The sequence below is a fragment of the Aegilops tauschii genome, chromosome 2, assembly GCF_002575655.3.
Source record: "Aegilops tauschii subsp. strangulata cultivar AL8/78 chromosome 2, Aet v6.0, whole genome shotgun sequence".
Taxonomy (NCBI): Eukaryota; Viridiplantae; Streptophyta; class Magnoliopsida; order Poales; family Poaceae; genus Aegilops; species Aegilops tauschii.
In genome coordinates, this window is record NC_053036.3 from 330,090,138 (window position 1) to 330,114,131 (window position 23,994).

The 23,994-nt window shown below is 46.1% G+C and overlaps 2 protein-coding genes and 1 long non-coding RNA gene across 4 annotated transcripts; 1 reads left to right on the forward strand and 2 right to left on the reverse strand.

Annotated features, from left to right (window-relative positions):
- The first annotated feature begins 7,233 nt into the window (after positions 1 to 7,233).
- LOC141040992 (uncharacterized) lies at positions 7,234 to 12,475 on the forward strand. The gene is made up of 9 exons (XM_073507102.1): positions 7,234 to 7,292; positions 8,915 to 9,008; positions 9,144 to 9,635; positions 9,751 to 9,874; positions 10,232 to 10,341; positions 10,635 to 10,733; positions 10,836 to 11,329; positions 11,472 to 11,660; positions 12,100 to 12,475. Exons 1-9 carry the CDS (start codon positions 7,234 to 7,236, stop codon positions 12,473 to 12,475), a joined length of 2,037 nt encoding a protein of 678 aa, XP_073363203.1.
- Positions 12,476 to 20,204: 7,729 nt separating this feature from the next.
- On the reverse strand, positions 20,205 to 21,188 carry LOC109778755 (protein FAR1-RELATED SEQUENCE 5-like). The gene has a single exon (XM_020337331.1). It carries the CDS (start codon positions 21,186 to 21,188, stop codon positions 20,205 to 20,207), a length of 984 nt encoding a protein of 327 aa, XP_020192920.1.
- A 914-nt stretch (positions 21,189 to 22,102) lies between these two features.
- Positions 22,103 to 23,941, reverse strand: LOC120974009 (uncharacterized). Of its 2 annotated transcripts, none has more exons than XR_006671058.2 (5): positions 23,900 to 23,941; positions 23,157 to 23,328; positions 22,955 to 23,068; positions 22,797 to 22,859; positions 22,103 to 22,552 (listed from the first exon to the last, which is right to left on the reverse strand). It is a non-coding gene; the product is annotated as an uncharacterized lncRNA (long non-coding RNA). The 2 variants fall into 2 exon arrangements; XR_006671059.2 differs by having other exon boundaries at positions 22,955 to 23,071.
- Between the last annotated feature and the right edge of the window lie 53 nt (positions 23,942 to 23,994).

Below are 23,994 nucleotides of genomic sequence, written 5' to 3' on the forward strand. Positions count from 1 at the left end.
GTTATTCAAACATCACGCAATACCATGCAGGTGATGGTTGCCCTATAGGAACTCTCTCGCGTGCGACGCTTCCATCTATGGGCCTGTGAGGTTGTCCTCCATCACTTTTACCCAACGAGAGAGAGGTTAATTTGACCATCGAGGAATGATTCTTTTTGGTCTGTGCTACAATAGAAGTATATATATATACCACGCGTCGAATGGGGGGTCGCACATGCCACGCATCATGAACCTCGCTCTCGGTGGGGACTTTTCGATTTCCGAGGTATATATATGGTGCCACATCGAAGTTGTGCATTGCATATTCAAACATCACACAAACACCTCTTTGGGCCACATGCAGACGATGGTATGTAGTCCTATATAGGATGCTCACTAGCGTGCAACGTACGCTTTGCTCCTGTGGGCCCATGAGGTCGTCATCCATAACTTTGACCCAACGAGAGAGAGATACGTTTGACGAACAAGGAGGATATTGATTCTCTTAGGGTTGTGTTATGATAGGAGTATATATAGTACGTGCGTGTCGAAGGGGGGGATGGGACCAACATATACTAGGTGTCACATGCATGCATGAACCTCACTTCGTGTGGGGGCTTTACGGATTTTGAGGCAGATGCCACATCAAAGTTGTGCATTAGGTATTCAAAACATCACAACACCACACACCTGATCTCCATATATATGTTTTGGCACACATGCAAGCGATGGTGGCTGTCCTCTGGCACTCACTCACGCGGTTATCGGCGATGCTTCCATCTGTGGGCCCGCTTGGTCCATCACTTTCACCGATAGCGAGGGAGGTTAATTAATTTGACTTAGGAGGGGATTGATTTTTTGTTTGTCTCATGATATAGGTCATGATGTGAGATTATATATATAATAGCGCATGTGTACACATGAATCCATCCCGCTGGATCGAAGGGGGGGGGGGCGAGCACACGACACGTCATGAACCTCTTGCTCTGTGTGGGGACCTGTGCGATTTTCAACGCATGCACCACATTGATACGTCTCCGACATATCTATAATTTTTTATTGTTCCATGCTGTTATATTATCATTCTTGGATGTTTTACAATCATTTTATATCATTTTTTGGTACTAACCTATTGACATAGTGCCAAGTGCCAGCTGCTGTTTTTGGCATGTTTTTTTACATCGCAGGAAATCTATACCAAACGGAGTCCAAACGCAGGAGAACCTTTTGTGGACTTTTCTTGGACCATAAGACATCCAATGGGCCAAAGAAATATCGAAGAGGGAGCCCAAGGTGAGCACAAGACACCAGGGCACGACTGGAGGCCCAGGCGCACCCTGGTGGGTTGTGCCCACCTCAGCGGCCTCCCGAACCGCCTCTTTGCTCTATAAATACCCCCAATATTCCAAAAACCCTAGGGGAGTCAACGAAAATCAATTCCAGCCGCTGCAAGTTCCAGAACCACCAGATCCAATCTAGACACCATCACGGAGGGGTTCATCATGTCCATTGGTGCCTCTCCAATGATGCGTGAGTAGTTCATTGTAGACCTATGGGTCCGTAATTAGTAGCTAGATGGCTTCCTCTCTCTCTTTTGATTCTCAATACAATGGTCTCTTTGAGATCCATATGATGTAACTCTTTTTGCGGTGTGTTTATTGGGATCCGATGAACTTTGAATTTATGATCAGATCTATCTTTTTATCCATGAAAGTTAATTGAGTCTTCTTTGATCTCTTATATGCATGATTGCTTATAGCCTCGTATTTCTTCTCCAATATTTGGGTTTTGTTTGGCCAACTTGATCTATTTATCTTGCAATGGGAAGAGGTGCTTTGTGATGGGTTCGATCTTATGGTGCTTGATCCCAGTGACAGAAGGGGAACCGACACGTATGTATCGCTGCTATTAAGGATAACAAGATGGGGTCTATTTCTACATAAATAGATCTTGTCTACATCATGTCATCGTTCTTATTGCATTACTCCGTTTCTCCATGAACTTAATACACTAGATGCATGCTGGATAGCGGTCGATGTGTGGAGTAATAGTAGTAGATGCAGGCAGGAGTCGGTCTACTAATCTTGGACGTGATGCCTATATAATGATCATTGCCTGGATATCGTCATGATTATTTGAAGTTTTGTCAATTGCCCAACAGTAATTCGTTTACCCACCGTTTGCTGTTTTTCTCGAGAGAAGCCACTAGTGAAACCTACGGCCCCGGGTCTCTTCCTTATTATATTTGCCTTTGCGATCCATTTTTATTTGCTTTTATTTTCAGATCTATATTTCCAAAAACCCAAAAATACCTTGCTGCAATTTATTCTTATTTATTTTATCTGCGTTCCCGCGAGATCTATTTATCCAATCTATCGTATTTTTATCCCGTCTACTTGCCAATTTCTGGCGCCGTTGCCCGAAAGGGATTGACAACCCCTTTAACACGTCGGGTTGCGAGTATTTGTTATTTGTGTGCAGGTGCCGTTCACGTAGTGTTGAGTGGTTCTCCTACTGGTTCGATAACCTTGGTCTCATCACTGAGGGAAATACCTACCGTTGTTGTGCTGCATCACCCCTTCCTCTTTGGGGAAATACCGACGTAGTTCAAGCAAACATCACACATCAATGTTGTGCATTGGGTATTCAACACATATGCATGCATCACGCACTTCCATAAATATGTTTGGGACACATGCATACAATGGTTGTCTTTGGACACTCTCACTCGCTTGGTTATCGACGGCAAGCCTATATATATTCGTGGCTCCGCGTGGACGTCCATCATTTCGACCGACTACGAGAAAGGTTACTAGGGTGGATTCTTCTTCTTTGGCTCATGTTACCGTATAGTAGGTCGATCATTCCAGGCCTAATTAAGTTTGAGCGCATGCTACGCGTCATGAACCCTCGCTCAGTGTGGGGTTTTTATGGTTCCAAAGCATGGTGCCACATCAAATTTTCGCATTGGGTATTCAAACACCACACACCTCCCATATACATAATTGGGCCACATGCACAGAGTGGGTTTTGTCTTCAGACACTCCCTCGTGAGGTTATCGGCGACAAGCTAGCCCATTTTGCGGGGTGTGTGGACGTCCATCACTTTAACGACCAACAACAAGCGAGAGAGGTTATACGACCAAGTTGGATTCTGCTTCGTCCGTGTTACAGTATGTCTTGGTGAGATGCCCTCCCCCGACGTGTGTGTGGGGGGTGGGCTACTTCGCACTACCTACAACCTCCATGGGGTCGAAGTCCGGTTAATTTGCGAGGCACACGTGCCACATCAAAGTTATGAATGGTAGTTAAAGATCACACCACACCCTTTTCATACATATAATAGGGCCGGCCACCCGCAGCCACAAGCACACATTTGTGGGTCGGCACACGGTCCACCTTTGTCCGGAAGAGAAAGGGGAAGTTTGACCATGATGGGCTCCTATATGTTTTGTGTTACGGTACGGTGAGATTTCAGGCCTAGCTATTTGGGGGCATGTGTTTGTGTATGACCCCTTGTTTGCATAAGTACTATTTCCCAGGAACACCATTGAGTAGATTAGCAGAATAGCCAGACTTATAAATCTGCCTGACCCATTGAATCCATTTGGTCCCAAAGCCCTTAGCTTGCATAATCTCAAAAATGTTGTCATGATTGAGCATGTCAAAAGCCTTCTCAAAATCTACTTTGAGGTGTATAATATTTTCCTTGGACTAATGACGTTGATGCAGGTACTCATATGACCAGGCCATGCAGTCTTGGATGCATCTTTTGTTTAGGAAGCCATATTGATTCTTGTGGATCAACCTCAAAATATATTTCTGCGGTTTGTTGGCTAGGAGTTTAGTGATGATTTTCAAAGTGTAGTTGAGGAGTGATATGGGTCTAAAATCCCCTGGATAGAGAGCAGACTATTTCTTTGGTATCAATGTAATAATGAGTAGTTGAGGCTCTATAGATTAACCTTGCCTTCATAGAAATCTTCAATCAGTTTATAAAAATCCTATGCAACAACATCCCAGCAGGCTTTTAAGAAGTTAGCATTAAAACCATCAGGGCCTGGAGCTTTCCCACTTGGCATATTGTTGACCACATCATCAATCTCTTCCTTAGTAAAAGGAGATCTGAAGTCCTGCAGAAAATCATTATGATGTAACAAAGTATGAAGCAATAGCGGATTTTTAGTTGGTCTGGATTGACCCATTCTCTGTTTGAAAGCTCTACATAGAATGGCAGCCTTGGCCTGATGATCAGTGTGCACAACATCTGCTTCATCTTTGAGCATAGCAATGTTATTGTTTATGTATTTAATAGTGTCCTTTGCTTAAAAGAATTTTATGTTGGCCTCCACAAACTTAATGGTTCTAATTGTGGCTCTCTGCTTCCAATATAGTTTCTGTGAGTGCAAACAGTCATCCAAGTGAGTCTTTAATATATCTCTGCCCTGCTTCTCCTCAGTGTTAAGATTTCTGTATTTCTCGATGGTACCCCAAAACAAGATAACAAAGTTTGTATTCTCCACAATTCTCTTCAGATGATAGGTTATGTGCGCAGTTTTTTAGACCCTTTCTTAATCTCTTGAATTTGGCTGAAATGATTTTAGCGCTATCCCTCTCCTCAATTGTCTGTGTCCAAATAGTATTGACCAAATCCTTGTACTATGGGTGTTCCAACCAGAAATTTTCAAATCTAATTTTTTTTAGATTTTGGAATGGAGGTACCAATTTTAATGACACATGGGACATGGTCTGATGTGGTCTTGGCCAGTGGAATAACATTGTGTTGGGATAAGTGAGAGTCCAAGATTCAGAGGTGAAGAACTAATCCAACTTCTCCAGTAGTGGGGCATCTTGCATATTACTCCAAGTAAATTTCGTGCCTTTCAATGGAATTTCAACCGGAGCTAGCTTGCTAATAGCCTCATTGAAGAGAAACATGTCCTGAATGTTTCCACCATCTTTGTTTCTGTTATTGGGATATATCACATAATTAAAATCACCAAGGATAAGCCAATTAGCATCATCATCCATTTGTAGGTTTGGAAACCAGTTGAGGAAAATGATTCTACTGTCAACCTGGCAAGGGCCATAGATGTTAGTCAAAATCCACTGTTCCCCTGTGTGCTTTGATGTAAATTCAATTGACAGTGAAAAAACATTTTTACAAATTGTTCTAGCAGAGAATATTTGATCATTCCAAACCGTGAGTAGTTCTCCAGATGTACCGACAGATGGCCGAAAGTCAAATTTGCTTCATTTTCTGGGGGCAGAAATTCTTGGTGTATGTAGTGTCAAAAACTTCCTTTTTTGTCTCTTGTAGGATAACAATAGAGCAATCAGATTAAGCAATTTTGTTAGACAGAGCTAGCCACTTCTTTGGGTCATTTAAGCCTATGATATTTCAATTCAAAATGTTCCGGGATTTATAAAATTGCCACCCAGCTCATGGTCACTTTGATTACCATGCCATTTCCACTCTTTTATTATTTTTCTTTTGTTTTCCCATTTTATATACACCTGAAAGGACTAGACTGCCCCTGGCTATTCTAACTTCATCTGTTTCGTGTGTTGCTTGGTGTGGTCAAAATGCTGGCTCACTAGCGTTGCTCGTCGTCGTACCTCATCCACACCTTCGCGCGCCAGCGAAGCTCGCTGCTGGTTGCTCATCCACGCTTGCCCGTCACATAACTCGTTCTCACCTCCTCATTGCGTAGCTCGCCCACGCCTACATGCACCATTGGAGCGCTCTCATCTGCTCGGCGACGTGGCGCGCCCATGCCTGTGCACCTGCGAAGCTTGACGTTGCCTGCTCGAGCACGCCTGTGTGCGCTGTTGCAGCTCACCTCCCCTGCTCGCCCACACCTGCGCTCACCGCTGCAGGTCGCCCCGCAGCGTGCTGGTGGAGTGACGGACTGGCGAGGGCGGCGACGAACAACATCAACAATGGTGTGGGGGAAGCAGCTTGATACATCCATGGAGGATGGAGAAGAATGTGTGTGTAGGTGCTGATCATGGAGAATACGAGCAACTTGTAACACAATTGTACACTCCTGTAAGTATACTTCGCTAGAACCTGTTACTACTTGTTCACGGATTGAATTAAGGATCAAGCAACAAATCAAGAGAAAGAGATAATACAATATTATCCAGACGGACTAGGTTCCAAAGAGCCGTTGCGGTACTGCCATACTAGGGCACGTGTTGCTCGGCGTCCAAGAGATCGACGGCGGTGACGTCCAGGAGATCGACGTCGAGGCCGATCGATATCACGGCGGCGTCCAGGAGATTCGGCCTAGAGGCGATCTGCAACTCGCAGTTTTTTTGACTGATTGCACGCATGTTAAGTCAAAACACAGGAAAGTACTGCGTACACGTAGACATTCAAGGGCAGACTGGTCCTTTCAGGTGCGTGTAAATGGAAAAATAAAAGCGAAATCGATAAAAGGTGAAAAATGGCATGGTAATCAAGGTGGGCATGAGTTGATTGGCAATTTTGCGAAACCCATCTTGACAGTGGCAATTTTGCGAAGCCACATGTTGAAAGTGGCAAATACCCGATTTTCTCACAACAACCAGCTCTTTTTTTCTATGGTTTTTTAGCAACTTCTATGGATTTTGTTAATTGGGAAACGAAAAGTCTAACGCCCACACGTGTGGGCGTTAGCCAACTCGCGCACACGCATCCGTCGCCGTCCAGTAGCTGCTGCACGAATCTTGACACGATCTGGCTGATTTCGTGTGCCACGTAGGACAAGTCGACTGTGTGGTGTGTAAGAGGGGTCGCCCGCACGCCGGTTTCCTCTCAGCGGTCAACGGTTGCCACTCGGGGGCGTGCGGTGGGACTGCGGTTGCGCCCACACGCGTCGCCCGAATGTGGTTGCCGTCTAGCACGGCTCTCTACTTCACACCCCCATCGTGCGCGGTTCCATTTACTCCCCCCCACTTCTCTACTCACCAACCCACCATCCGCAGCAGTTCATTCGATTGGAGGAGAAGCCGATAGGAGGAGGAGGCGGCGGAGGCGGAAGAGTCGACGGCATTCGCGGCCGTCGGTGGGGCTCGCCGGACCAGAGAGTCTATGCTGGAGTGCCCGCAGCTTGAAGGTAATGCTCCTCCCCGCGCCGACATTCCTCCCTGCATTTCCCCTCTCCCCTTTGCGGTGGATTTCTCCGTTCGAGATTCACAGTGATTACGGCGTAATCGCGGTGCTCCGGCGTTCCCGTCGGCGGCGGAGTCCCGTGTTTGCCGTTTAGGATGGCATTGCGCAGGTTCGTCGCCGCCGCGGTGGCAGTGATGCCGGTGTGGCTCGCCCTGTCTGCAACCACATCCGGGTGTTGCGGTTCGATTTGAGCCAGCGTTTTTTGTAGTTGTTAGTCATGCATTGCCTTGAAATGTTGTTGCCATTGGTGCAGGAAGTTTTTTGTTGGTTATTTTCAGGGTTTGATAGTTGGGATTGAACCCTAGATCTAGGTAGTTGTGTTTCAAAGTGAATTACAAAGGCAGCCATAGTAGTTCCAGGAACTGTATGCACTGGATGGCAACTAATTTCCTGATCAACCGTGTCAGTTGCCACAAACATGCTTGCCATGTGGCAACTAATTTTGTGAACACACAATGGCTGTTGCCATGCTGTAGGCAGCATAATGGGGTAAATTCACTGTATTGTAGACTGAATTTGCGTTGTGCCTTCTGACTTGTGATATATGAACATACATGGCAACTCATTTTTAATACGAGGTCAGGGTGTGTGTTGCCAGATTACATGCTATGTGGTGGATGTTTTTATGCACTTTTTGAATTGTCCTGCACTTTTAGCATGGCAATTTGAACCTATCACACTTGCCTGTGAAGATATGGCAACTCATTTTTATATCAGGACAGGGTGTCAGTTGCCACATTATATGTTTGTGCATTGTAGTATGTGTCCCTTTTTGTTTCTAGTTTCTTTTGCGTTAACATGGCAACTTCAACATTTGTTAAATTGCCTTATGAACTGTAGTTTTTTAATGAAGCCAATGTGTTTAGTTGCCACATTTATTGTTGGACAATCGTAGGGGGTGTGGGTGTTCATAGTTATGTACTGTCTCGAAATGCTATTTGCGACCAGTGCAGGAAGTTTTTTGTTGACGAATTTCAGGTTATGATAGTTGCTAGTGAACCCTAGATCTAGGTAGTTGTATTTCAAAGTGCAGTAAGAAGGTAGACATGATAGTTTCAGTAACTATCTGCACTGGATGGCAACTAATTCCCTGATCAACTGTGTCAGTTGCCACAAATATGTTTTCCATACGACAACTATTTGTGTGCACACACTATGGCTGTTGCCATGCTGTAGGCCTGATAAAGTGTAATAAATAGGTAGTCATGGTAGTTTCAGCAACTATGTGCACTGGATGGCAACTAATTTCCTGATCAAATGTGTCAGTTGCCGCACAGTATGATTTCCATGTGGCAAGTATTTCTGTTAACACACTAAGGCTGTTGCCATGATATAGGCAGGATAATGTGGCAAATTCTCTGTACAATACACTCACTTTTTGTGTTTGCCATACTGACTTGTGATATCTGAACATATTTGGCCGTACTACATGGCAACTCATTTTTTAATATGAGGTCAGTTTGTGAGTTGCCACATTACAGGTTGTTCAGTAGATGTTTTCAACGCTTTTTGAATTGTCTTGCATTTTAACATGGCAATTTCAACCTAGTACATTCGCCTTTGAATATATGACAACTCATTTTTTGTATGAGGACAGAGTGTGAGTTACCACATTATATGTTGCCACATTATATGTTACCACAATATATGGCAACCTAGTACTTTTTGCCACTTTCAATTGAGCCTTTGTGGCAAGTACATTCTGTTAGGTGGCAACTGCTTACTTCATACTTTCATTTTCACCCTGATATTTTTGCTTTGTTCTTACATCAGCAGAATGGCTCGCGGCGATCATCAAGACCATGATGATGATTTCATGGAGTTACCTCGGCAGAACCGCGCAATTGGACGGACAACAGACGGCAATGAGGTAACTGTCCACCCCCCCACACACCCCCTCCCCCATATGTTTTCAATGTCATGTTGAGTTCCCAATCGTCTGATAGGGACTAAATTTTCATGATGGTGAAACATGGCAACAAATGATCATTTCTCTGTTTTGCAGAAGAAGAAATGTAATCGCAATAGGGCTTCACAGGAACACCTGACTATATTGACCGAGGGATTTACCGACGACCAGAAGGGAGCTGCTGCTGAGATGGGGATGCAGGTTCTGATGGATGTTCGGTGCAAGAATTTAGTGAACCCTGTATGCGACTGGCTCGGTGAGATTTACGAGCCCGCCTCCAGGGAATTTGTGATTCCGGGACGTGGAAGACTGCCGTTAGACGAGGAATCCGTGTTCTGCATGTTGGGTGTGCCCCATGGAGAAATCAAAGTCCCGTATGAGGTCAATAATAATGTTGAGGAAACGTTGTTTGCCCGTTTGTTTCCTGGGTTGACATCCATGCCGAACACGACCGTGCTGGCAAATTCACTGGAGGGCATGACAACCCATGGCGAGGTTTTCAAGATGAAGCTACTCATGTACCTGATCTCAGCTATTTTTGCGCCAACCACATCTCTTCGCCCAAGCAACAAATGCTTCCCCATCCTGGTTAATGCTCTATCTCTACTACTTTTATTTTTCCTTCAATCTTTTTACTCCTATGTCATCTGTAAGCTAGTCAGTGCCAATTTTTTGATGTTTTCCCATTTGATTTCTGATGCAGCAACTTCTTTGTCCTGAAATTTGTGTCGTGCAGGAAAAACTGAAAGATGTGAAGAACATGAATTGGTGTAAGTTCATTGCGGACTTCCTGCATGATGCATTCTCAAACAAGATGTACCAGAAGGGTTGTTGACTCCATTTAATAGTATTTTTGTACTAGTCTTTTGCAAAACTCTTAGCTCCTTGAGTATGCATGGCAACCATGATGGTGACATTGTGGCAACTACCATCATAACAAGATGGCAACTGCCAACATAACTAGATGGCAACTAACACATATAGATGGCAACTAACAGAAATACATGGCAACTCTTTTCTTTCTTCATGCCCTCCAACTTGATGATTGAAGGAACATACGTTAGCTTATTTTTTTGCAAAATACCATGATGGCAACTGATATTTTTTTTCTTTTTACATTGTTGTACATCAGCTCATGTACATCGATCGTCTTGATCTGTCCACTGTGGACTTTACTGGGATAGGAGGCCCGCCGCCTCCACACAAGTTCGATGTTTCTGCGTGGACTTACGATGCTGTCAAGGCTGTGCTTGCCGCGAACAAGATAACTAATACGAAATACGGGAAACTGCAGGTTAGTTCTGGCTTCTTTCTTTGCACGGCATTCTTTCATTTTTGACGCTGCATAACATATGAAAAAATCCCCATACGGCAACCGCCCGTGGCCAACAAGAGATGACTACCTTGTTAGCCATGGCTGTCTGCGTATGGTCTCCATGTCTTACCCCACATGGCAACTCTGCCATCGACTTTGAAACTTCTATCCTCTTCCTCTTTTTATTTTTATTTTTTGCAATACATGAACTGTTAGTTAGTGTTCATTGTTTTCTCTCTTTACATGCTAGCTGTTTTTTTGTTTTTTTCCAGCTGATGGCCAAGCATGCTATAGACTACAGCGTGTTTGGTGGGCCTCAAAACTTTGGAAAGTGGATGGACGTGCACTCAGCTCCGTCTTGTCCTGTTGAGGTAATCAAGGATATATATCTATGGTTGTGTTTGGTTTATTTTGATCTTGTGCACGTGACTTTAATACGGGTTGGTTACCGCTGCTTCTTGTTTCGTGCACAGGCGAGGGCACCTGTTGAGCATCTAATTGGGCAGTTTGCATCCGGAATGACCAACTTGCTCGGGAAGTTGGTTGAGGGTTGGACGTCCCTTAATGGCTCTGACAGCGACGCGGTTGCGAGGCAGTTCACTCCTTTTGTTGCAGAACGGACACATCGGCCAACTGGTTGCCGTGGTCGGTACGACTACAACAGCTTGCAGGAGCTTCCGGACACACAAGATGAACTAGATGGAGATGCTGCTCTCGACAAGGACGATGACGATGACATGGAGAACGTGCATCATGACACCAATGATGATGAACATGTTGAAGTTCGTGCAGGTGGTAAGAAGGGCAAGGGTGCACCAGATGTCCCCTCACCGGAGAAAGTTAAAGAACATACAGCTGCGACAGGCAAGGGGGTGTCGCCCTCAAAGAGGGGGAGGGATCCAGAGGATGTTGGGCAGGGCTCTCCTGTCAAGAGACCTAGGACCGATCCCTTAGCTGGTAGGAGGAGGTTCGACTTCTATTTTAGTGTTTTGTTTTGTCTCTCCTTTCGAAAAGACTGACCCCTTTTTTAATTTGTTTTTGCTAAGCGTGGCAACGATTTTTGTGTCTGACACTTGGCACCTTTTTTTGCCTGTTTCTTATATGTGCAGTGAGGCGACAGCTGGTGGACGAGCAGTTACGAAGAAACAAGCACCAACGCCCACCCGTGTTTCTGCTCGATTGAACAAGGGTGCCCCTATTGCTGGTGACACGCCTTCCACTAGGCCATCTCCTCGTACGTCGACGTCCAACACTGGTGATCCTGTCGTGTTGCCAGATTTGAGGAAGACAGTCAAGAAGTAGGTTATCCCTGTTCTTTTTCATCGCCATATTGGTATATTTTTGCTTTTCAATACAGCTGTTCAGCTTGCCACATGGGCTTCGGCCATGAGTCCCACATTTGCAACTGCTGTTTCTCCCATGCTCTATTTCTTTTTACTACATGGCAACTCCTGCTTGTTTTGCATGGCAACTGCTAACTAGTCAAGATGGCAACTCTTATTCCACCTACATGGCAACTACCAGCTTTTCCATTTTGTTTGTGCACTCATCCACACCTAGTTTTGAAATGGCAGTCCTGGCACATCACACATTTCTTTCATTTTTTAAGATGTGTACCATGGCAACTCCTGCTTGTTCTGCATGGCAACTGCTAACTAGGCCACATGGCAACTCTTATTCCACCTACATTTGCAATTATCAGTTGTTCATCTAACAATGTTCGTGTTTTTTTTTCAGGGTGAAGAAGACTACCACACGCGTGACCAAGCAGAACCCCAGAGACCCACTCGAACGCATACACTCAAAGCTGTCGACAGGTGGCAACTCAGACGTTCATGAGGCGCCAGTGGACAAACCTGCTGCAGCGTCCACTGTTCCCACTAGCTCTGATGCAAGCGGCCGAGCATCTCCGCCGGTTGCAGATGTGCAGGCTACGATAGCAGGCATCCGTACATCTGGGAGTGACGAGTCGGTATCTGCCAGGACTGCTAAAATATTGCCCACTCTGCTGGCAATGAAGGATGTTGCTGTGAGCCATGCCACCCGATCAGCAAGTGTTGAAGTGGACGCCCCCCGAGATCAACCTAAGCAAGGAAGATTCCCGCTCATCTGACATGGATTCCAAGCGCGTGGGTGGTGGCACTTCTTCGTCCACGAAAGAAGGGGCTGAGGCGACAATTCATAATGATATGCCATCCACAGGTGAGACTCTTGGCACAACAGCTCCAGCTTCTGGTGCTCCAGAGGTTGCTAAGGTGACCGTCACGCGAGCTGGTCTTCCACCTAGGCGTCATAGGCCCCGCAAGCAATCTGCAAATATACCCAACGCGCCGGCTGTAGCTAGGAGCAGCAGAGATGACTCTGGTTATGTGCCTGCGTCCACACTGTTCCCACCATATGCCAGAAGCAATGTTATGGAGAGAACGGAAGACCGGAGTACAACCGACCCAGGTGGCAAGGCGGGCACGACTGACGGAGGTGAACGTGCGGAGCAGACTACATCTTTACCTGCCGTGGTTAACCCCAGCTTAGATCTGCGCACTTCGCCGCTCCCAGTCAACATCGGTGTCCCCTACAGCCCAAACAAGAAGATTGTCAAAAAAGCTGCGACTGATACCGCTGACAGCACGCCCCGCCCTACGAATAAGCCCGATGATTCTGCAGCCGTTGATGCAGAAATGTTTGTTGATCTTACACCCTTGGATTCTGCCCAGCAAGTTGTTCGCGGTCCGGCCAGTAGGCAGGAGAGGCACCCAATGGCCTTCACCCCACCGAGCTGTAGCCTTGGCATCGATCGCAGTCAAGATGAACCAGTGGTGCAAGATCCTTCACCACTTGCCTTTGCTTTCCCGGCAGGCATGGCCCCAATGATGGCGCAACCAACGGTCGAGGGCAAGAAGGCTGTGAAGTTCGCAGAGCCGATTGTGCAAGGTACATTTCTTATGCGTTTATCATTTCCGTGTATACATCTTTTTAGTCTGACTTTTGTCCCAAGCATTTTTTTGGGTTCTCACTTGTGATGGCAAATGTTATCTGATGGACATGGCAACTGGATTTGCTTGCACGCTGTCACCTACATTTTCTGTTGCCATGCTGCATTTTCCATTCTGCAAGCACATGGGAACTGGAGTTGATACAACATGACAACTGTAGTTGTTGTTACATGGCAACTACAATGCATTGCACATATCAACTGGAATTGCCTGCACATGGCAACTCCCCACTTTATGTGCCTACATTTCATATTCTGCAACTTTTCTTTCAAACTAGATTTGTTGTTTTCCAAGGATTCCTAACCCACTTGTTTGACCCTTGCAGCCACCCCCGAGGAGATTACGCCGTCACTTGATGAAGCTTACCGCAGGATTGAGGAGGCAGCGTTGCAGAGGAGGTCCTCATGAGGTCAGGGGCAATCAAGTTCCAACGTGCCTGCTGAGTCGGTATCTGAGGATACCATTAGAAGTGCCACCCCTGGTTCTGTGAGGCAGCACAGGGTAGTTCACGCACCACCCACGGATGATTATGAGTCGGAAGTCAAGGCCACAAAGGATCAGAACCAGCTGTGCGAGGTCCAACAACAAGCACATGAAGGAGCTGAAAGCGTAATGACCACACCCACATAAACCTCTCATTTGCTTTGCTCTTTTTACTATTCATCCTTTTGCTATTTCTAAATATGCTCTGTTTACGTTTTATTTCTTTTTTTACTTAGTAGACATGATTCTTTCATGTTATATCATTTTCATACAGCTCATGTTTGGACAGAACCAAGATCATACAATGTGATGCGACGTACGTTGACCTGGGTGATCTTGCCGAGTCTGTGAGGCCACTCGGTAAAATGTCGAAGAATGTAGTTGCATGTGGGATTGACTTCATCAACAGGCATATGGATATGTCTCCCGACAAAACAATCATGTAGTACAGCGTGACCTGCAAAATATGGGATGGTGACTTCCACCACAAAATCCCGAGGAAGCATTTTGCTGCGCATGGTGATTTCAAGCTCACAATGAAGAAATGTGTGAGTAATCCTTCCTTTTTTGCACATTTTTTCCTCCCATGGTATTTTTTTTGCCAGTAGCTATGCTTCCCATGTGGGCTAGACCCTGTTTTCTGACAGCTGTTTCATGTGGCAACAGCTGCCATGTAAAATGACTTTTTGATTTGCTTTTCTTAATACAACCTATGTGGTAACTTCAAACTAAAATACATGGCAGGTTTGCTCATACATGGATGGAAACTTCTTTTAATTACCTATTGTAACTAAACATTATACGTTGGTCTACTTTTCTTGGACCCCTTGCTGCTTTTATGTCACTCATGTGCCTGTTAGTGTAACCGGTGATATCTTTACACGTCATTTTCCCAACTACATCATTTATGTTCTTAATATGAGCTCTGCTTCTTCTTTTCCTTCATTTTTTGCTTGCAGGCCTTGTTCCCCATGTTCCAGGAGCTTGCACCACAGGACCCACATGACAAGTGTGGTCACCACTACGCGATTTGCCTTGACCTGAAGAACCAACGTTTTGAGGTGCTTGATTCAATGCGTTCAGCAGCTGATGCAGACCTTACTACGCATGCTGAATACTTCATCAACAACCTCAAAGAGACATGGAACCGTCACTATGAAAACTCAAAGGTCCAGATCAGACATTTTCCAATTGAGTACGTGGCGACTACGAAGCAAGGAAACCGGTATTTTCTCATCTTTTCTTCATGTGTCCTCTGTGACACCCAAATTTTTTGGCCTTATTTTGTTTATTAAAATATTGCGAGGAAATAAAACTTTTCCAATTGTCAAGTTTTACCTTTTGTGATTTTGGATTTTTGCCTCTAGTGGGAGAAACCTTCAAAGGTATTGTTGGACTTGATTTCTCTCTATAATAAAACCTTTATTTATCAGTGGATTCAAATGTTGCAAGATTTATTTATTCAAAAAGCTTTCTTTCTTTAAAATGATTCCTTTTGCATTTGGGGCCTATTTGCACTACAACCACTTGACAAATGCTTTTAAAAATTCCACCAAAATTTGGGGATGTCATGTGATGTTTCCACATCACTTTTATGCAAAGATACCTTCTGGCCATTGGAGACTTTGAGCTCTACACCAATTTTTCCAATCTGGTCCAGTAGGCACTTTTGCACTGCAACCCTTTTAAATATTTCTTTAAAAATTCTTCCAAGTGTTTGAAGATGTCAATGGATGCATACAAGTCATCTTAAAGCAAAAACCCAGTGATGTTCTTTGAAAAATTTGAGTGGATCAACCTCTTTTGCACTCTGGTCCAAATTGGTGATTTGTACTGCAACCATATTTTTCCTTGCTCTAGTAACCCTGAGCTTTCTCCTACTTCTAGCCCTCCCTACCAGACTCTTAAGTCCAGGAGATTGGGCTCATTGGAGATTTTGAAGTGCATGTTCTAAACCCCTTTTCTTTCTGCCCAAAACTGGAGTTTTGCAAAGCTTGCATTATCAACCCTCTGTGTTTGCCAAACTAATCTCACCACCATCTTCTGTGTCTAAAGAGACACTGATCTGGAGAGTTTGGCCACTCCAAGAGTTGCCAATGTGCATCTGGCATTCTGTCGAACACCTGGTGTGCACAGTCATTTTTGGCAAGCTCCCTGGTTTGCATTGTGGACTTGTACCCCAGCCCTATCAACCTTGTCCACTGAGCTCCTAGCCACCCCTACCCTCGATCTGTGCTTTGCCAGCTCCACCCTCGCGCTCTAGACCACGCTGGCATTCCGTCGAGCACCTGCCGTGCGTGCTCTGGGCGCGCCCAGAGCGCACATTTTGCACGCGCGCGCACTACGCCGACACGCTGCACTGCCGCGCTCGACGTGACCCGACCCTGGTCCCTTCTGCACCGCTGAGCCACACACTAGTCGCCCCCTGCTCCACGATCACTCTGGCACCCTGCTGCGCCGCTGGCCGCGCCCTTGGCGGCACGCCGGCATCGGCAGCGGATTCCGCCGCGGACGGCGCCGCCCAAGCCACCAGCGCACGACAGCTGCCCCGGAGCACAGGCCGTGCTTATCCCCCCGCTCGTCGGAACGCGTTCGTCGCCGCCACGATGCCCTGCAACTACAGGAAAGCGGTCGCCGGCGATCTTATCTGCTGCCACCGCGGAGCCAGCCTCGTCACGCTATGTAAAGGGTCCCCGAGCCCCTCCGAGCACTCACGCGACATCAGACTTCCCCCGTAGAGCTCCCCGCGCAGTAGATCGACCGGAGAGGACCGTTTCCCCCAACTCCGGCCAGCTCGGCCGCCGCTAAGCCCCAGCGTGATTCGTCGCTGCCGGCCACCCTTTTGCCAATACAGCGCCACCAAGATCTTTCCCGTAGTCTTGCGGAGCTGCCCAGCTGCCCAAACTCGATCGGAGGCCACCGGAGCATCAATGTCACTTCACCACCGTAGCCTTCACCCGCCGAGGAGCTCGCCGCCGGCGATTCCTTCCACCTCCGCCGACCCAGCAACCACCCCGAGGACCGCCTCGGTCTAGCCGTTCCATCCCCGCCCGCAGATGCCCTCGAGGAGCCGCCGTCCGTCGCCGGCGATCGCCGGAGCCCCGCTCCCGTCGGGCAGAAGAGAAGAGAAGGAGGGAAGGAACGGTCAAACCTGACCAGTGGGCCCTCTGGACCCACTGTCAGCGACCCGCGCATCGCCCTCTCTCTGTTTAAGTGGAGGCGCAAAACCCCGAGTGCGTCTTCCCTGCTGCGTAAGCGTATTACTGCTGAAGCGTTTTCCTTTTTTCTGGTTTTATTTAAAAACATATTTGACCAAACTTTGACTGGCTATAACTTTTAAAATAAAACTCCAAATGAGTTGATTCTTTTTCCTACCTCTCTCAAATTTCATCTAGTTTATTTTAAGATTTATTTCAAAAATATTTGAGACAGGTTTTGGTACTGTGTTTGAAATATTTGTATTTGTGTATTTTGCAAAATAGGATTTTTGGAGGAAAAGGAAAGCTTCCACTAAGTGCATCCTTTGCATACTTTTGAAGGCAAGCATTTCTGAACTCTGGCATAATATTTGTTGTGGTGTTTGGATACGATCGCAGCACCTTTTGTCTTGGAGTATAAGTGACAGTTTATGTATCGATGTAGTCTCGTGCATGAGTGCACTTTGGAGTTGTTTGTGGCCAGCAATGGATACCCTGAGGATTTGGATCGCCCTCGTGAGCTTCTCTTGCACACCGGTAGGAAGCGGGAAAGTCGTGGTCTTGGGTAGACACGAGCTTGTCCCTAATCCCTCGTTGTGACGAGTATGCCCGGCATAGCATGGTGAGGCTCGAGGAGTGGTGATTTATTTCACTAGTGGTAATATTGTTGGTGGATACTTGGATCACCTGAGTCGGTTGTAGACCGAGTCTTGTTCAGTAGCTTCCTTTTGTCGGTACCACCACTTGTCCCTGCAGGGGACAGGGTATGGTTCAGTAGGTTGTCAACCCCTTTCCAAAGCACACACCGTACAGAGAGGCCGTGATGAAGGTCCCGTGGCCACGGATTAAAGCCTGTCATTCGGTCCGGGGGCATGGGTGTTTTCGGTTGTAGCCGAAGGGGATAGCTTCCCCAGTTTGCGCGCGGTATAAATTTTGTGATCCCATGCTACGTCGAGGTTGTAGCCTCCCCACTTAGAGTTTTGCTTGGCAGGTGTCGTGGGTGATTCCAGGCACTGGTGAGTTAAGCTGGTGTGTGCAGGTCAGGCGTGTTTTCAATCAAAAGACCGTAGACGGAATTAGTCCCGAGAGACTGAGTAATCCCGTTACTCGTGGAAAATGGTACTCCCTCTGCAGAGGATACATCCTGTTGGATAGTCATGTCCTTGAGTATAGGACCACAGTCTGGGTTAAATCTTGATAACGGCATTCGGATGGAGAACGATTTAACTAGAACTCTGTAACGGTATTCGGATGGAGAACGGTTTAACTAGAGCTCAGTAACGGTATTCGGATGGAGATACGACTTGACTGAATTATCGGTTTTTCGGATGGAGAAACGACTGTACTAAATATTGTTTATGATTATGGCACCTTTGGATTATGATCTTTATTGTTTTGGACTAACCATTACGTATATTATTGAGTATCCCTGGGATGGTTCTACCTCCTGGATATTCACTGTGATTATTCTCTTATAAGCCCTTTAGGTGGTGTCGCCCCGACGCCCGACTGCGGTATTATTATTTCTGCATTTTCCGCTCGAGGAGTCATTCAGACACTCGTTTGGCACCAGTATTATTATTTCTGCATTTTCCGCTCGAGGAGTCATTCAGACACTCGTTTGGCACCAGTATTATTATTTCTGCATTTTCCGCTCGAGGAGTCATTCAGACACTCGTTTGGCACCAGTATTATTATTTCTGCATTTTCCGCTCGAGGAGTCATTCAGACACTCGTTTGGCACCAGTATTATTATTTCTGCATTGTCCGCTCGAGGAGTCATTCAGACACTCGTTTACTATTCTGCATTTTCCGCTCGAGGAGTCATTCAGACACTCGTTTGGCACCAGCATTACTATTCTGCATTTTCCGCTCGAGGAGTCATTCAGACACTCGTTTGGCACCCAGTATTTCATTTTGGTATATTTTTATCCATATGTGTGCATCATGGTTTCTCGTATATTTTCGTGACGGATGTATGATCGTCTATTAAATCTGGAGTATGTTGGATATATTATACCCGTGTTCTTAATGTTTGCGAGTACATTCAAACGTACTCACTGGCTTGTCCCTGGCTATTGTCTTGGCCAGATTGCCTTGCGTGGAGGTATGCATCGCGGTGACACCCTCGGAGCCTACGCTGTTGACGTGTGCAGCCTCGCGAAGATAGGAGTTATCCTGGTCAGCTGTTCTTGTGGGAAATGGAGTCCCATAGACGCAGATGTTTCCAACCGCTTCCGCCCTCAACCATTAGAAACCAAGTGTTGTACTCCCAGGCCTAAATGGTCTTGTACTACATATTTTTGTCCCTTGCTTGGAATTCTTGTATCAAGTTGGTACCTCATCAGCTAACAGTAATCCTGGGGCTGGTGAGCACACAGGCCGTTTTTCTGGGAATTTATATCCCAAAAATCCGGTCGTGACATCCTCTAAACCAATGCTTACCCTTTTTTGTCACCTCTGAATTGAAGTTTACGATTTTTCTCTCCATTCTTGTGAGTTAACCTGACTCTTTTCTTGTTTAGGCACGACTGCGGCTTCCACACGTTGGAATACCTTACAAAGTGGGAAGGTCAACGGGTTCCTGTCGTCACAGCTACAATGGTCGTCGAGCTTCGCAAAATTTACACATGGAACTGGTTGATGAATGAAGATTTCAACACGCGGTCCAACGCACGTGAGTTCATAGAGGAAGCTGTGAAGAAAGCCGCCAAGAAGTACAAGTGATCACGTGGTCTCCACACCGGACGCCTACCTTACATTCTGTTGCCGAGGAATGTAAGGTATTACCTTGTTTTTTCAAAACTATGTCCGTGTAATATGCTATGACTGCATCTCCCCGTAGCCTAGTATACAGTGGTGGCGTGTGAGTGACATTTGAATAGTTTGTAATATATGTGTGGATGTGAACCTACTTAGGTGTGACAACAGATACATTTATGTGTTTTCAGTATTATTATGCGCTTGTGGGTTGGTAGTACCAGCATGGTGTTTTGAATGCGTCCTTGATGTCTGAAAACATGGCAAATGTAGTTGATCAGTCATGGTTAGTGAAAGTTAGCGCGGTGTTTGCTTCTTGCTGTAGCTCGGATCCCAGTATTTTTTTGTTGCAAAGCGGTGTACTGTTTGGCAAACTGTAGCAACGAGTTGCCACGGCTCACGTACCGCTTCAAAACAGCATTGAACCCCTCACTACGCTGTGTAGTCTGCAGAAACGGGAAGAAGCACTGCAGAAGTAGGCCGGCACCCAGTACATTCGCTTCTCCCACAAGCTAGCAAGCGTCTCGTGGTCTTGGACTTGGTATGTTTCAATCATAGCCATCCAGCTCCTTTCAAACTCCTCCACCGTCAAGCTGTGGTCCACGCACAGCTCAAATGCCTTGTGCAGCTCTGGACGGTCAGCAAAGAACGGTCCTAGCGTATCCTCAGCCTTCTTTATAATGTGCCACCTGCAGTGCCTGTGCACTGCCAACGGAAAGACCTCCTCTATGCCTGCACGCATGCTAAAATCCTGGTATGTTATTATGTTCATCGGAGCAAGTCCACCCATGCACTCCAAGAAGGTCTTGAACAACCAAGTGTACCCATCCGTGTCTTCGTTCCGAACGAGCCCGCATCCGAACTGCAATGACTGATTGTGGTTATTTATTCCTATGAATGGAGCGCATGGCATCTTGTACATATTAGTGAGATATGTCGCGTCGAATGAAATGCAGTCTCGGAAATGTTTGTAGGCTCTTCTTGCAGCACCATCCACCCAATACATGTTCCTGACACGGTCCTCATCGTCCAATCTTATCCTGTAGAAAAAATCTTGATCTTCTTTCGCTTTCTCATCGAAGTAGGCTATCGTGGCTTCTATGTCAGCCAACTTGCTTTCTCTACGGTACTTTGCCTTTAGGTTTGTGACGTCTGCTGGTATGTAGGGCATGCTACTCAGAGACCCCTTTTTGCTGTGGATGAGGGAGAGTATCTGCACCATTCTTGATGGACCGACGTTACAATCATGTAGTAGCTTTGTGAATTTCTTCTCGAGGGGGGTGAATCCTCTGTGGGCGGTCAGAAATTTTACCATGTCAAACTTCTTTATTAGCTCGTGGTTGTGCTTGTCAAAATATTCAGTGACCACCCACTGTGCTCCATCTACGTTCATCTTACACCGGACAGGGCATTCCGTCTTGACAATGATACCTCTCTTTCGTTCCGGAACGACAAGCGCATCACCTTTGCCCTTCTTGTTTCTTCGTGCCTTGTAGCACCTCATCTCACCTCTGCTGTACTCGTTAGTTTTTTAATTTTTCCTATGGTATTCGGTGTTGACCGCAAACCCATGGAACTTTGCATATGTCTGGTAGAATTCCTTTGCATCTTCAAACGAATCAAATCTCTACCCAAGATACGGTGGCTAGGGTACCATGATTTCTGATTGCCCACCATCTTCATCCCCTTGTGCTTCATCATCGGTTTCATCATTCACTTCAGTATCGGTGGCTGTTTCATCTGCTTGAGTGTTGCTTGTGCTGGTGTGCACAGGTGTGCTTGTCGGTATTGCTGGCACGATTGCCATTTCCGACACTGACTCGGCATTGTTTGTGGCATGAGTGTTGGCTGGCTGGTGGAACGCGTCTTCCGTGCACTCAGAGCTCCTCGCAGTAGATGTCCCCGCACCGCTGTTAATTGTAGTTGAAGGTATTGCAATAAAAAATCAGGTACACCGCTGTTAATTGTAGTTGAAGGTATTGCAATAAAAAATCAGGTACGAGCGTAAGATTTTGCTTGAATGTCATGTTTATCGTAACGGAGTACATCAACTGCATGTGATTTTGCATGACATCATTCACACAGCAAGCCGTGAATCTGCATATGGCCATGCATGGCAACTGTAATTCTCCAGTAATGGCAGCTACAGTCCAACCACATGGCAACTACCGTTGCCAACACATGGCAACCAGCGTCTTTTAGCATCAGAACTTGTAGCATATAGCAATGGCAGATATAGTCCAACACACATGGCAACTACTGTTGCCAACACATGGCAACCAACGTCTTTCAGCATCAGAACTTGCAGCATATAGCAATGGCAGATATAGTCCAACATACATGGCAACTACTGTTGCCAAACACATGGCAACCAGTATACTCTAGCATCAAAACTTGTACTCTAGGCTTGAGCCCAATACGCAAATGTGAACAATCATGAATGTTGCACACACTCTTATAGCAATTGGCAAATCCCGAAGACAATATACGACTCTTTGCACACGACCACTTGGTAGCATTTTTTGTTTGTTTTTTCCACCACCACCGTTACAAATCTACTTTTCTTCACATGCTATTCCCCACAAAAGCAAATGCAGTACTGTTTTCTGTTTTCACTTTTTTTACCTTGTTGTGCCGCATGTGTCGATCTTGTGTGGTCTGTCATTCCAATTTGATGTGCTCTATCTGCAATAGCGCTTTCCTGCAACTGTGAAGCTTGCCATGAGACGTTTGCCGATGTGGTTCCACCGTAACAACCTGCGATCATGGTAGCAGTTGGTCATTGCATGGCAACTGTAGTTTGTTCAACATGGCACATGTAGTGGTTGTTTAGACATTGCAGTCACATTTGATTATACATGGCAACTGCAGTTGTCCAGGCATTGCAACTGCAGTTTGTCCAGCCATGGCAACTTCAGCTGTCCAGGCATGGCAACTTCAGCTGTCATATATGTTCCTTTCTCCTAACTCACTGTCCACAACTTCACTTTCATGCACTCACCTATGTACGACGTTGATGGCAGGTACATGGTTGCCGCCTGATGCCACGTGCTGCATGAAGGTCCTACATTTTTTCCGATATAACTCGTGAGTCTTTTGCCATCCTTGCAAGTTTAATTTCATGTCCACAACAGTAAGTTTCTTTTTCGTATGCGTTACCTTGATTTGCCACATTAGCTAGCTGAAGTTGGTTGCCCCTACATTTGTCAGCGTTAGCGCCCTGTAACGAAATTTGCCATGCTGCCCCCCTGATTGTGGTTTGGTCATAAGAACCTGCTAAAAATAGATTGTAGGACATAAGTAGGATGACATCTTCATCGTCAATGGCAACTGTTTCTTCTTTGTTTATCATGCATCATACCGATGCCCGCGTAGTGCTCTAGTAGTGGCAGCAATGGCCCTGAAGAAATGAGTTGATTGTACTCTGCTGCATCCCAAGGTGGCGTTTCCAGCCTTTGAAAAAGCCAAGGATCAGTGCCATCTTCGTGATTCATTCTTCTGCTTTTTCTTTTCTGCCACTGTGCTTTTAGTCACTGCATGAACAAGAACACATCAACAATCCGCAAAAAGCGTTCTTGCTGTTTGCACGTAGAAGATAACACGGCAATCTCATAACATTTCTTGCGTAGGCAACCAACACCTCATGGCAAGTAGGACATGCACATCCATTCTCTTTTCTGAATTCTGGATGCCATCTATCATTTTGAAGCGATGGCAACAGAAAATAAAATAGGATGGCAAGCAATAAGATAACATGGTGGCAACTACGGGCAACGATAGATGGCAACTGACGTTAGATACAAGTGGCAATTATTTTTCCTCCCTCCCCATGCCAAATTCCTCCTTTCTCTCCCTATTTATAGTGATTCCTACGCACGCTTCATTACCAACTACTCGCATCAAGCCAACCCAGAAGCTTGGCACAAGTCTAGCATAGTATATGGCAGATCTGGCGTATGTTGGTGGGCAAATGCAAAGACACACAAATTCGTGGGGTGTTTGCCCTGATAGCGTGGATCCAATCGCCATCTTCGTGGGCAAATTTGCAATTTCAGATTTCTGGACAAAAGAAGGTCGAGAAACAGAAGGAGATCGGAGATCCACCTGTTTTAGCTCGTCGTCTTGGGAGGGCGGGGTTGGGGTGGGAGGGGGTGGGATGGGTGGTTAGCGGTGGGAAGGCGCTAGGGATCTGCTCTGGT